The following is a 14,561-nucleotide window of genomic DNA, read 5'->3' on the forward strand; positions in this document are numbered from 1 at the left end:
CTTCCTCACTGCCAGGATAGTGTGAGGTAATACTCTGAGGTAAATGGCTGAAAGAAAAGCTTCACAATGTGTAAAATCTGCAGAAAGACTTTGCAGTATTTTGGGGTGGTACTCATGGGATTTCTTAAAAGCTATCTGAGGTAAAACTGTGCCCCTAAACAAAGTATGCTGATGTCACTTGTAATATTACTGTCACAGTCAATTTATATTTTTAAAAGAAAACCCAAGTTTTATCACAAATGAATTGTTTATTTGAAGGTTTTGATGAGGGATTGCTCTACGACCACATTACAGAGAGGATGTATTGCCAGGCTCAGGAAGAAAAAAAGATATTAAAGTTAGAACCATATGTGTAAACAAAAGCTAATTGACAGCACTGATCAAACCATAGCTTATATCATGCAAATTCCCTAATATCATCAATGAGGCTTAAAAAAAAGAAGCTAAAACACAGAATTGTGTGGAACATTTTCAAAGCACAGGAGGGAAGAAAATAAAAACCACATGTTCTTGCTGAAGTACACAACTGGCATTGTTCAGAGAGTGCCTAGCAAAGTCTCTTAAGACTACAGGCCACAATTCAGAGAGATCGTGTTAGAATGTGTGATAGTTTGTCAACACACAGGCAGCTTTTTGTAAGTGTACGTTACATCGAAACTCCCCCCCCCCCTTTTAAAGAAAATCTCCTGACTTTCTGACAGGTTTTGTTCTCTATCGGGGTGAATGAATGAGAAAGCTTCCACAGCATGTAGGGAGCTAGTTCTGTAGCACCTGTATTATGACCTCCGTAAATAGCCAGTTTTAATTGAAGGCACAAGCTGTACTTTTACATCCTTTAAAATGTCCACATACAAATTTATGTCTAAGTCATGCCTAGGCTGTGTGCTCTGAAAAATGGTATTAAGATTTTACGTAATCGCTATGAAGCTTGTTGCCTTCATTTTCAAAATGAAGTTGAAAGCCCCAACCAACCCCATTAACTATGAGAGACCAAATCAGAATATCCTATCTGTAAGCTTGCAAGCCTCAAACCATAAAGTGTGGAAAAGTCACAAAGTTGGGTTATTACTCTAAAGCAAGACTCTTTTAAAAACTCTCTTTTTTCAAAGAAAGAAAAAGAAAAGCACCAGGGTACAGAGACCACTCATGATCCATCTGTACCTACCCCTATACATATAGAAATGAATAATAAATGCTTCTGTGGCTATCTTCTAAAATATTTCACGACACAACTGTGTTAAGTAGGAAAATATTACTATTAGCACCTTATAGAAAATGGACCATTCATCTCACTGACCCTTAAGAATGTGAAGGGCCAGTTTGGACAAATGAGCTTCACGAATCTTGGTGACTGTGTGCAAAAGTGCAGGATCGGTCTACGTACCTGCACTCAAAACCATGAAGACAGTCTGTAGCAATTGAAAGCCAACCTGAGTCTAAATCAGGCTGCATTTCTGAATAACTCCCTTTTCAAAAGCCAAAGCCTCAGATCTTCAATAGGATTCTGAGCATAAGCCAGTGTGTGCAGTTCTTGACAGCGCATGCAAACCTTAAACATTTTTATTAAATACTAACCAGAGAGGGTTCGATTTTAGAGTGTCTTGCAATCAAAGTCATTTTCAGCTCTTGCACAACTGGAGTCTGGGCCTAAATAATTTTGGAGTAGACACACATACCTGAGGCTTCCTGAATTCTCAGCTACCAATTGTAACAAAATTAGGCTTATCAAACAATGGTTTAAATATATATGGCTTTTATTTTCTCTCCTTCATTTCAGTTGAAAAAAACATAACCTTTATGTAATACATGGTGGCATGTGTGTATGTGTGGATGGTGTTGTTGTTTTGTAGAAAACAAAGTCCTTCTTTTCAGCAACCCAATGGCAAAAGCTAGTTGAATCCTTGGTTGTGCTTTACATATACAGAATGGCTGTTGCTTTAGTGTTTCATTCTGGCTAACAATCTGGAATACACAGGAGCTGAAAAAGGAGAGAAGCAGACGCTGTCATAAGCACAACTGCATTAATCATCTATGGCTGCATCAAAAAGACAGTCAGAGGTCTTCTCAAATTAAAATCAGTAAACCATTTACTACCACTATGTTATTCTGTTCCTCTCTAAAGCTGTTCACAGCTAAATGAAAACTGAATTGCTTGAAAGATGCTTTAGAATGTGCCTACAGTGTTTGTTTTCAACACTGACTGCAATCAGGTACACATTCCCACATACTTAATTTCACTGGATTTGCAAAGCTTCATTAAACTAGGCTGGATGCCTATGCCACAGTGCTCTGGCATGAACATGGCAATTTGCAAGAATTGGGCGATATGATATTACAGTATGCTATCCCCTTCACAGTGGGGTATAGTATGAGATGTCTAGGTGTCTCCTAGACGTTTATATACACAGCATAATTTGTTGTGAATTTGGTGGCAACATCCTGAGATGGAAGAATGAAGAGTACTACTTCAAATTCCAGGTGGGGGGATTACATTTATAAAATATGTCCCTCTGTTAAAACAACACCCCGCAAGCCCTCCCTTGTCGCAGAGCAGGGAACAGACTGAGCCAGAACCTAGTTTTTATTTAAAATGGGGTGTATTTTAAAATGTGGGGAAGTGTTCAAAAAATATAATCTACCATCTGCAGGCTTGAAATGGCATAGACCACTCTGTTGCCTCAGGATTTTATCACCTCACTCTGTTGCATGTCTAGACCAGGCAGGACAAGAGGAGAGGGATTGTTTGCCCACTATGCAAGGGAAAGGAAACCTGTCCCTCACATTGCCTAAGCAGCCAAGCAATGTTCCCTATCTCCAGGTAGGGCTGGGAAGAAACCCTGACTGAAACCCTAGAGAGCAGCTGCTGTTCTGTGTGGGCAGTACTGACCTAGATGGTAAAAGGTAAAGGGCCCCTGGACAGTTAAGTCCAGGCAAAGGCGACTGGGGTGCGGTGCTCATCTCGCTTCAGGTCGAGGGAGCCACCGTTTGTCCATAGACAGCTTTCCGGGTCATGTGGCCAGCATGACAAAACTGCTTCTGGTGCAACAGGACACCGTGACAGAAACCAGAGTGCACGGAAACGCCATTTACCTTCCTGCCACAGTGGTATCTATTTATCGACTTGCACTGGCATGCTTTCGAACTGCTAGGTTGGCAGGAGCTAGGACAGAACAACAGGAGCTCACCACCATCACGCGGATTCGAACCGCTGACCTTCCAATCAACAAGTCCAAGAGGCTCAGTGATTTAGACCACAATGCCACCTGCATCCCTATTGACCAAGATGGACCAGTGGTCTGTCTCAGTGAAAGGAGCAGTGGGAGACAGGGAAATATGGCTGAGCATATCTCCCTACTTCCAACACATGTTTGTATTTTGACTGGGGCATTTCACATTCCTTGTTATCCCAAACATTTTTTCATAGCTGATAGTTCAACTCAGCCTTAGCGAATTGCCCTTGAAGAGCCTACAAGAAACAAAAAGAAGGAAAGCCTCACTAAGAAAGGAGGGAATGGCATTGCTTCCCAGAAGGGTACAACAGCGGGCAAATTCAGAGGGGGTCCAGAGTATACATGACCCCCACTGAGAGTGTGGCTAAAAATGTTTCCGTTGGCAAGGACCCACACAGCACTCGTAAGATATCAAGTGAAGATGCCAGGAATATATGGAGGTCCCTGTGAGTGGATTAAACATGCCCATGTTCTGAGAGAACACAAATGGTTCTCATGGGTGAAGCATGGGATGCAACTACAAATCCTGGTAGCTGCCACACCACAGAGGAACCATTTAAGTTACGTGGCATGGAAATTTTGCTTACCTAATCGAACATTCCTGTGGGAAATCTGCAAGGGGGGAAAGAGAGAGAGAACGTTTACATTTGTACAGATGAGACAAATCAATAATATTTATATAATTTTATAGCAAATTGGTATGCAATTGAAAACCCCAAACAAAAACATTCCCTTAGTAAGCATGGGTCTTGCCCATATTAGAGCAGTGTTGTGGGGGTGGGGGCAGGGACCAGTGGGCTAATCCAAAGGGAGCTTGTGTCAGAACAGCATCTGTGTGCCCTGTGGTTCACCCTTCACCACTTGAAAAGCTGCTGTAGGTCTAACTACAGCCCTCGGCTGTTACCACTGTAAGCCTCTGTAAAGATGGAAAGAAAACTGGGAGAAGCAGGCTGTGCCTGGGGGAGGCCATTTGCACCACAGCCATTACTTTGGAGGCCATTCAAATATGGCCAATTGAGAGATTGCATAGCATGATTTAGGGAGCTGGTACAAAATATTTCACATCTGATCCATGGATACCAGTTCCATTGGTTCTGTATGGTTCACTACATACTTAGGATTGTTTATTTTAGGAGGGGCTGCAGACAGGCAAATTTCACTGTAATCAGTGGGAGATCTTTTCAAGCAAGCACATTTTTGGATATGTTCAAAGAGTACCTCCTGTTGCAAACCTCTATGTGTGGTGACATAAAGTCAGTGGGCCAAGTCCTTAACTCACATGGGCTCTCTCCCTGCCCTCTTCACAACATGTGAGTATAACTGATCTGGAAGATAGCAGCTTAAGACACATCTGTCTACCCTGGCCTTTGCAGGAGATTGATGTATTCAAGGTCTGTTGTGATTACATTGCCCTCTGCTGTGTTGATTTTGAGAGCCTGAATAGGATGATGATGATGATTATAAAAATAGTGGTTAAAGGTTTAGTGGTTTTATTACAGTTTCAACTAGATATTTTACAAACTGCTCCAGGATCTTAATTGAAGAGGGCAGTTTAAAAGTGAAACAAGTAAATAAATTATAATAATTTAATCTGAATGTAGGTTCCAGTGATATGATCTATGTTGTCCATGTTCAAATACAGGGACATTAGAAATGTCTCTATATGCTGCTTGAGCATTATGCTTACCTTGGATAATGCAGAGGCTTGCTTGAAGATTTCCAGTGCTGGATCTGCAGGCTCATCACTTCTTTCATTAGGCCTGGAAGCTAAAAGACACAAACAACGTTCAAACAACATTCAAATACACTTGTGGATGTTTTCTGCTTCCATTAATTTAGAACACCAAATTACAACGTTCTGTTGTAATGCTTTTATTTTGGGTTGGTGTTTTGTTTTTTGAGCTACCTTACGCATCAAATGAAGAGGCAGGACACAAATTTATAGAACCAACTAAATGCAATGGCAACAACTCTATACCAGTGCTTTGAACTCTGCTGCCAGTCTGTCCAAGCAACCAAACATTACTGCTCTGTGCACAAACCCAGAAAATTCCACACACTACCCTAGATACTTCCTTAAGAGAAATGTTTTGTTGCCATATGCAGGAAAGGGAAAATGCTACAGCTAGATTGTACATTGTATTTTTAGGAGTTGTCCACTGCTCCTGTCATTGCCCTCCATCCAGCAAAACTGGTAGATTTTCGGGTAGAACACAATTAAGAACATAGGTTGGGTGTGGGGAACCTTTAGCCTTCCAGATTTTGCAGAACTGCAACTCCCATCAGCCCCAGCAAGCATGGGAAATGGCTAGGGATGATAGAAGTTGTAGTTAAGAGTGTGGTGCTGATAACGCCAAGGTTGCAGGTTTGATTCCCATATGGGACAGCTGAATAATCCTGCATTGCAGGGCGTTGGACTAGATGACCCTGGGGGCTCTCTTCCAACTCTGCTGTCTTCAGCACTTCCATATTAAGTAAAGAGGCCTGGAGCTCAGATCAACACCACTGCCATCATTCTCACGGATGAGTAGGCAGGCAAACATCCTGTTTGTTCTCAAAGGAGCAAAGGAGCCCTTTGAGCTGGCTCACCAGGAGCAGCCTGCTTGTAAGCTGACCCCCACCCACCCAAAAATATTGTGTCCAGTATGTTTTTTGTTAAATTGTCAAAGGAAATTATGATTCACGGTCCTGCAAAATCACTTTCCCTTCTTCCCTCCCAATGTTTCCAATCACGTATATGGCACATGCAGTTTTCCTCACGCTTCATGTGCACCCTGTTGAAGTGAATGAGGGCTTTGGAGACTGAAAATATAATGTTTCTCAGGAAGATGAGAATTACCCACTTGTTTCCTGCTGCACAGGAAATGTGCATTTCGCTGCTGCTCCACAGTAATAATAATGTGACCTTAACGCCTTAGGAAAGAGAAGCAAACCTGAGGGAGGGGGTGGAGTTCTCTTTTATTCCTGAACCTAACTTGACCTACCTGTTGGTTGTAAAACGGTATTCACAGCATAAATCACACCATTAGTGGCCATAATATCAGCTTCAGCCACAGGTTCCTTGTTGACATTTACGATGTGGTTTTTCTTAAGAGAAAAAAAAGAAGCAGAGATAAGTCATCAGAAACATATGCTAGGAGAAATAATTCTAGAGGAGAAAATATGCAGAAGGTTTCTTTTAATCTTCTCCAAAAGACCCAGCAGCATATTGCACTGAAATCTGCTGCACCCAAGCAGTTTGTTTGTTTTAACAAACTAACTAATATGCCGTGAACAATTTTTTGTGTTCAGAGGCCTGGGATTCCAATAAGTAAGAATGTGGATGCAGACTACGTTAAACAAATGTAAGATTGTTTCTTGTGGGTCCTCCCTTGCAGGCAGCCACAAGCAGACTCCTATTTTCCTGCAGGCTGTCCCTTGCTCTGCCAGGCCAGCATAAGTCGTGAGGGGCACTAGGCTGTGTTTAATCCCCAAAACACTGCCATGGATCAAGGAATCTGCTGCATAAACTATCACAATTACGGTATCAATAGAAGCTCAATGCGAAGCTGTTCATGCCATGATTGCTAACAGCACTGCATGTGTTTTTGACAAGTGAAAAGAAGGTTATTAAAATGCGATAACGTTATTATGTAACAGTGCAAGTGTCTAGACAGTGTGTGTATTTTGTTGGTAGTTGCTAACCATACACAACTGGACTTTCTCTTCCAGCCTCTCTTCCTCTGTGGATAGTGTCATCATGTAGCTTTGTCATAGATGGTACTGGACTTAGTTGTGTCCAGGTTTGAAGTCTGAAGGTTCATGTTTTTGTTTAAGAGACATGATAAACATCATTGTCTAGTTTCCTCTAAACCTTCCGTGACAACCCTGTACCTATTCAGATTATATGTCAGGACAAACCTTGAACTATCTCCACTACTCTATTCACTTCTAGAAGTGAATGAATGGATAGGGGATAGAAGATTTGAACATGAGATCACTCAATCATTGTGAGATAAAGGCTACATTTCCTCCATGGTGAGGAGAGGAGGGAGAAAGAGTATGCAAAATTGAGGCTCACTTCTAATCTTCTCTTCCCCTCCCAGCCTCCCACAAAGGAATCCCAGGGAGGTAAAGTTTTGTGTGAACATTGTTAACTGGTTAATATTAGGAGTATGTCTTTATATTTATAACTATCCTGCATGATTTCTTACGAAAATGCAGGGAAGGAAGAATAAGAGGATATTATACAAGCACAGAAATGAGACATGCAACAATAAAACCATTGTCTGCTTTTCAGAAATTCAAGGTAGTTGCAGATAAACAACTCAGTAATTTCACAACAAGAGATAAGGGGGGCGAGGGAGAGAGAGTTGAACTTACAGTGCTGACTTCCAGTTTATCACCCTGCAAGGTCTTCATTCTTACAGCACCACCAACTGCTCCACTAACCAATATTTCATCCCCAATGTGGTACTTCAGAATGCTGGCAAGTTCTTTAGCATTACCTGGGGGTGAAAGAGACCCAATATATGTGTTACAGCTCATTTTACTTGTTTCGTGGTATTTAGGAAAGAAAACAAAGTATCACATACTGAGGTAAACAGACGAAGGACAGTACAGTGGTACCTCAGGTTAAGTACTTAATTCGTTCCGGAGGTCCGTACTTAACCTGAAACTGTTCTTAACCTGAAGCACCACTTTAGCTAATGGGGCCTCCGGCTGCTGCTGCGCCGCCGGAGCACGATTTCTGTGCTCATCCTGAAGCAAAGTGCGTAACCTGAAGCACTATTTCTGGGTTAGCAGAGTCTGTAACCTGAAGCGTATGTAACCTGAAGCATATGTAACCCAAGATACCACTGTATCAGGAGTATTCCGCCTTCCACTAACAGTATGCAGCTGTTCCATGAAGTCAGACTGCAGCCATATATCTCTAGAGTGCCCATATTCAGATTCTCACATATGCTGGCAAGTATTCCTTCCAGCAAAGAAACTCTTAAGTACTGAGCAGCTGAAGTGTTTTCTGCAGCAGGAGGAAGGATGCAGTATAAACAGCTATACTGTATTACATAGAATGTATTGAAGTTATTTGACTTCAAATGCATGAATGTGTGATCTGAGTGATCTGCAATTTGGGGGGGGGGGACACAGGACTTAAAAAATACTTGGAACCTCTATCCTTTAACAGCAGCTATGATTCCCGTAGTGCTCTGGGTTTTTTTTTAAATAGTAAAACTGCTCATTTGACATCACATCATTTCCTTGCAATATTTTTCTGCTATGCTGCCGCAGCTGGTGCCTTCATTGCTTATGATGCCTTTGTCTCTATCTGTTTCTTCCATAAGCAGAAGAGGATGCCAACATATACTGGCAATGAATCATAGCAGCTTATAAATCTGATATCTGGCAAGTGCTTCCAAAAGTGGCAGAAGACGTACTGGAAAAGAAAACCCCGATGCTGTTTTTGGAAACAGGTGAAACTGAACCAAAATGCTTGAAGCTGTTTTGATAAGCCTTTACGCATTACCGATCTTTTCCTCTGTGCCTTTACCAACAAAGACACATTTGTAAAACAGAAAATATCATGATCCCCAAAACACCCATCTAAATTTGCTCTCTATCACAACATTGATAAATCCATTCAAGAAAGGTTCAAGGCCTCACTATGAAAAACGGATTTCGTGTTTCAGTTGGTCTTCAGTGAACTTGGAATCACAGCTTGGATGAGATAAATATGTACACTTTTGACTCCTACGGTCTCTGGCAAAGTTTTAGGCTAGAAAGTAATCAGCAGTTCCTCATTTAAAAGACAGTACTGGAATTTCAAAGGAAGCATTGAAATTATATTGCTGAAAATTCACTCTCATATCTCATGCATCTATGGACTGGTTTGGTATTGAATTCAGTACTTTTCTATATCTACTTTGCAAAGCATGTGCAAAGGCATAACACTGGAGGTAATGAATTTCAGGATTTTGTGTGTGAGCCTTAACTCTGGACAGATCATCCAGGTTTTCTCAGCTCCAGAGTGAAACTGAAATTTCTGAGATGCAGAAATGATATGCAGTCAGACATTATACCATTTATATAATTTATACTGCCATCATAGAATCATAGAGTTGGAAAAGACCACAAGAGTCATACACAACCTGCTTCTATATTTGCTCCAAACAATTCAGTAGCAGGGTGCTGGACTAGAACCCCCTGCTACTGAATTGTTTGGAGCAAATATAGAAGTAGGTTGTATATTGCCCCAAATCCAGCTGCAGCTACAAGTAACATATCCAAGAGATAAAGCTGATCAAACAAGAAATTACAGCTCTTCTTCCCTTTTCCCTCTTACACAAGTTGCTCTTTGCTATATATTCCCATCAATGGTGATTCATTGCTTTCAGAGGAGTAAGCTAAATATTTTGCTTACAAAGCCTCAGAACATTTTGACTGTTCACATCTGGGATGCTTCAGTTCCACAGCTACTTACGGTAGCTACAAATCAGTTACAAACTATTTGTGTGTTAAGCAATAGAGCAAATGTGCAGACTGCTGCTCTGCGAACTTAAAAGGATAACCAGCTCCCATCAGCAGATGTTGCATTATGATGTCACAAATGGGATGGGCATGAACTGAGAAAAGGCATTGCACCAGAACAGCTCATATTCTTTTCTAAGCCACAACTATGTTTCAGTTCAGGCAAGAGAATGTTTCAATATTTACATGAAAGATAATTGAACAAGTTCACATACCCTTTCCTTATAGGGCTTCCAAGCTGAAGCTTTTTTTTTTCTTCACTGGGCCTGGGGCCTATGAAAATCTCACCCCTGTCCTTACCAGCCCAGCTAACATTCATCAACATTTATTGATGGCCATCTGTGATTTCCATCTTCCCATAAGGGATGTCTGGACTGTCTATGTCTTTTCCACACACACAGAGACAATTGCACACATGGCAGAGAGACTGGCAGGTAGACTATCATTGCCTGGCTCTCACAGACTCGCTCTTTCACACATACATAATCACACACATAGAGAGAACAGAGACTAGCTCTTTCTCTTTCTCTCTCACACAACTAAACTTGCAATCACACATGCTAGCATATAGAAAAACAGGACACCCCCCCCCCCCCGCCCATAACAGCAGTCCGATGAGCAGGGGAGGGAAGTTCAGCAGAGTGGGTGGCAACTCTGCAAAATATTTCTTTTCATTCTGATAAATTGTTGGGATCTAGTGCACCCCCCCCCCCCACACACAAAGTTTGAAGGGCCTGAACTGTCTCACCATGGGTGTCGATAGTAAATCACTGTCACCTCACATTCCTTGTGACATCAGTGAAAACCAGAGCCACCATTTTTGTAACCTATTGTCTCTATCCCATGGACGAGCAAACAAAAGAGAAGCTGAATATGAGACTGTAATAGCACAGAATACTGTAAAGCTCACTTATCTAAGGAACTCAGTGTAAGTAATCTCAATATCACACACCACAGCCAACCAGATCTATGGACATTTACCCATAAGTTTGTTCAGCTCCCCTTGTGGCATGGCTCGGAAGGCTTCGTTTGTTGGTGCGAACACTGTGAAGGACCTTGGCCTGTTCAGCGTTTCTGTGAGGCCTGCAGACTGGATGGCAGCCACTAGAGTGCTGTCGGAAACACACAGAGAAAATACGCATTTAACGCTCAAGCATTTTCAAAGAGCAGTTTAAAATGTCACGGCTGAAATAACAAAGAGGTCCAGCATAGAGCTCCATATATGTCCCAACCTATACATAGAACTCCCGAGCTAGTGGGCTTCTCTGTTCCTTTCGCCGGAAGAGATTGCTGTGTTTAGGGAACCCTGATGTGCCTGCAATATATTATTGGGGAAGAGCAAGGAGCTCTTAAAGACTTCCCAAAGGGAACTGGCTGGACACTGCTGGACAGGATTCTATAAGACCTTTGTGTTGGCAGGTCACATGTCCCATTAAAGCAGCAGTGCAGGGTGAGGCGCTCAGGCCCAGGAGCCAAAGATGGCTTTCCAGGAGCCTCTCTTTGGCCCTGCCACAGGCCACACCCTCCTGAGTTCTTTTCTTTGGCCGGAATATGTCCTTGAACACTGATAATACTTCTTGCTTGCCTGGAAGGAGGACAGAGGAATGTGTGCGGTTTGTTGAAACCTCTGACTTTTGCGTTTCTGAAATATAACCTACTGTACCAAGGTGAGCATGGCACCATCGCTCTTCCCACTTTTGCATCTGGCAACTTTGCAAAAAGTTCCCCGCTGCAATATTAGAGCAAAAGCATCCCAGTGGCTTGACTGGGTGCTATTTGCATTCAGGTGACACAGTTCAATCAGCTTAGAAACCTTGACCACTGCTGTCTTTAATCATGAGCTCTTTATCTGCAAAAGGGAATTAATACTGCCCTACTGGCCTGCTGCACTTATTATTAAAGAGGAAAAGATAAAGTACAAACACTTAACATGGAAAGAATTATAATGAAGTTAGGATCTAATTAAATTGCACCATTGGTCTGTGTTGAATTACATGTGGGCAATCCTAACCCTGACTGGGTAGCACTGAGCCTTAAACCAGGTTAGATGCAGCAAATGGGCTTGAACTGGAATTCCTGCCAAAATCTGCAGCTCACTAAAGCTGCGTAGGATCTAGTAGATCCTTGGTTCCCACCAGCTCTGTCCCTCCTTGCCTCCATCCTCTGTAATCATGTAGAATAAAAATTAATGTGATAAAAATATATTTTGATTAAATATTCAATTGAAAGTTAGGTCTACAATGCCACGGAGAAAAGCTTTCAAGCAAGAGCCTCAAATTAATTTTAAATGCTTTGCCAATGTATGAATTAGGCTTGAACTGGAGAGACACAATTAGAATTTCCCAGTAACAGACAGAGAACTACACAACTATGTGTGCCCATCAGGACTTTTGATTTATTTATTTTTAAAAAACATAATAAAATCCAGAGGAGGTACAACAGGTGCCTTCTGTTTTAACATTTAAACACCAGCCAGAAACTTTTCTATGTTGCCACATGTATGCTGGCCATTAATAAAATATCCTTTTGCAATAGTTGATTTCCAATTTTAAATGTTTACATGGTTTTTATTGTATGGTTTTCAGTTTAATTGTGGTAAACGGCTCTGGTATTATTATTTTTTTAATGAATAGTGATACGTAAGTATTTTTATAAATAAAAATAATTCAAAAATCATGTCCTTAATATTATAATAATGGTGTCAATTTATTTATTTGTGAGTCAAAAGCCATGCTGTTAAACACTATATCTCAGTGGCATGGCACCTGCTTTGCATGCATCAGCCCCCAACATCTCTAGGCAGGTCCAGGAAAGACTCCTGTCTGAAAAACCGGAGAACTTCTGCCAGTCAGTGTATATACAATACAATACAATACAATATACAGTGTATATACAATATTGACCTAGATGGACTAATCGTCTGAATCTGTATAGGACAGTTTCCTATGTCTGTCTTCCATACTTTTTTTATATAAAAAAGGTTTAAATCAGATAATTGATTTTAAAATTCAAAATGTGATTAAATATGCAGCAGTATAATCAGCCTCAAGTTCTCACTAAAGCAAAACCACTTCTCCCACGTCACTGTTCTCAAGCTAACAATACAAACTAAAAATGTCACCTGAAACGATCATCCGCTTTGAGCACATCCATAACGGTGCCAAGAGGGGGAGTCACCAACTTTTCCATACTGAACAAGGTTCCAAATCTTCCTCTTTTGTCGTGGGCAGCAATGCAGGCATTTTCGATGCAGAGAGTCTACAGGATGGATTGGGTTTTAATTAAAAGCATTGCAGAAGTTTAAAATGATTTAAGTTTCCACACTAGAGACCTTGCACATCTTGGTCTATGGCATGAGGCCTAGAAGTACTTGAACACCAACTGACTAGTAAATCAGACATTCCCACAAGGCTAACAGTCTCTCGACTGCATGCTGATCAAGTGGTTTAAAAGGCAGAGCATTCACACAAATCAGCTCAGTGTTAACACTAGAGTGGAATCAATTCAGAGTTGTGTGAAAAGAACTTTCCAGTGCAGAAAAGGAAGGAACCAGCTTGTTCATCTATACAGAATCACCAAGCCTTGTTCTACTGTGAAACCCACTTAATAATCTTAGGTCAAACACAGGACTGCTGCGAGGACAGAAATGAAATAACCCCATTTAAACTGCTACGTATGAGTACCTGGAGAAAGGATTTTATTTGAACTGACTGTTACTACTACAACTACTACTATTATTTCCCTACCCTTCCTCCCAAAGGAGCCCAGAGCAACAAACCCTGTTTTAAAAGTAAAAACTCAAACTGGGAGGAGTAATTAAATGGCAAACATACATTGCGGTACACAAATACTCTCAGTTGCTTGCCACTCAGAGTTTCTAGTTTCTGTCCATGGAAAAGGTATTTAGAGGAAAGCTGCTCTTTAATAATGTGATCCCGGAGCACGTTCCTGCCTGGTGTAGGTGTCTGATCTGCAGAACAAAAGAAAGCCAAGAGTCATAGTTTTATAACAATGCATCTAAAGCATGCTGTTGTGTAGAATTTTGTTGGAAAATGCAAGTTTCAAAGTGAGTCCCCTACGCGACCCCTCCCCCACCGCAAAAAAAGGGCCGGCAGTTGCTTTCTTTTAAAATGTAGTCTGTGTCTGCAAAAACAAAATTTGCATCTGCAAACCCATGTGGCTACACAGAAAACCTGCTGAGGGGCAAATTGTGATTCACACCAGTGTCATCCTTGTGCATCACTCTGATAGTTCCTGAAACTAAAAATAATAAAAGTGCTTATTATTATAAAAGAGAAAACGCCGCTCGAGTCAACACTTTCAATATTTCAGTGCAGCATGCACAGTTTCCTTTGTAGCTCATGGTTCCACAGTGTGAGGACCAAGCAAACTCCATTGCCTCTTTCTTCCTCCATGTTAGTGCCAATGTATTTCAGTTCCAAAGAAATAGCCATTTAGCTTTTGTAACAAAAGCAACACAAAATTCTGTGGCACTTCAAAGACTTAATGTTATTGAAGCATAAACTTTTGCACCACTTTGTCATAAAGTTCTAGCAAATGTTGATCAAGCTCATTTTTATAATCGCCTTGGGCGAGAGATAGCCTGAGGTCCACATGACAGCCTCAGAGTTCTTGAGAGGAAAAGCAAGATCTAAAGGTAACATCTAAGTAGAGAGTTACTGTCAGAGCAACTGGTACCACTGTGTAAATCTGTAGTGAGGAACCTGTGTCCTTCCATACATTGCTGGACTCCCATCAGCCCCAGCGAGCATAACCAATGGTCAGAGATGACAGGAAATGTAGTCCAATGAAATTGGGAGAGCC

General features: G+C 41.4%; 1 protein-coding gene across 1 annotated transcript in view; it reads right to left on the reverse strand.

Moving 5' to 3' along the window:
* Positions 1 to 228: 228 nt before the first annotated feature.
* The window catches only part of TGFBI (transforming growth factor beta induced), a 45,885-nt gene continuing 31,552 nt past the window's right edge, over positions 229 to 14,561 (reverse strand). The window contains exons 10-17 of the mRNA XM_083600012.1: positions 13,571 to 13,707; positions 12,859 to 12,995; positions 10,719 to 10,849; positions 7,593 to 7,717; positions 6,215 to 6,317; positions 4,918 to 4,997; positions 3,818 to 3,842; positions 229 to 1,978 (exon numbers count right to left, since the gene is read on the reverse strand). Coding sequence (XP_083456138.1) covers positions 1,938 to 1,978; positions 3,818 to 3,842; positions 4,918 to 4,997; positions 6,215 to 6,317; positions 7,593 to 7,717; positions 10,719 to 10,849; positions 12,859 to 12,995; positions 13,571 to 13,707 — 779 coding nt within the window. The 3' untranslated portion in view covers positions 229 to 1,937. The remainder of the gene's footprint in view (positions 1,979 to 3,817; positions 3,843 to 4,917; positions 4,998 to 6,214; positions 6,318 to 7,592; positions 7,718 to 10,718; positions 10,850 to 12,858; positions 12,996 to 13,570; positions 13,708 to 14,561) is intronic.

This window comes from Podarcis filfolensis, assembly GCF_964270895.1.
Source record: "Podarcis filfolensis genome assembly, chromosome: 2".
Taxonomy (NCBI): domain Eukaryota; kingdom Metazoa; phylum Chordata; class Lepidosauria; order Squamata; family Lacertidae; genus Podarcis; species Podarcis filfolensis.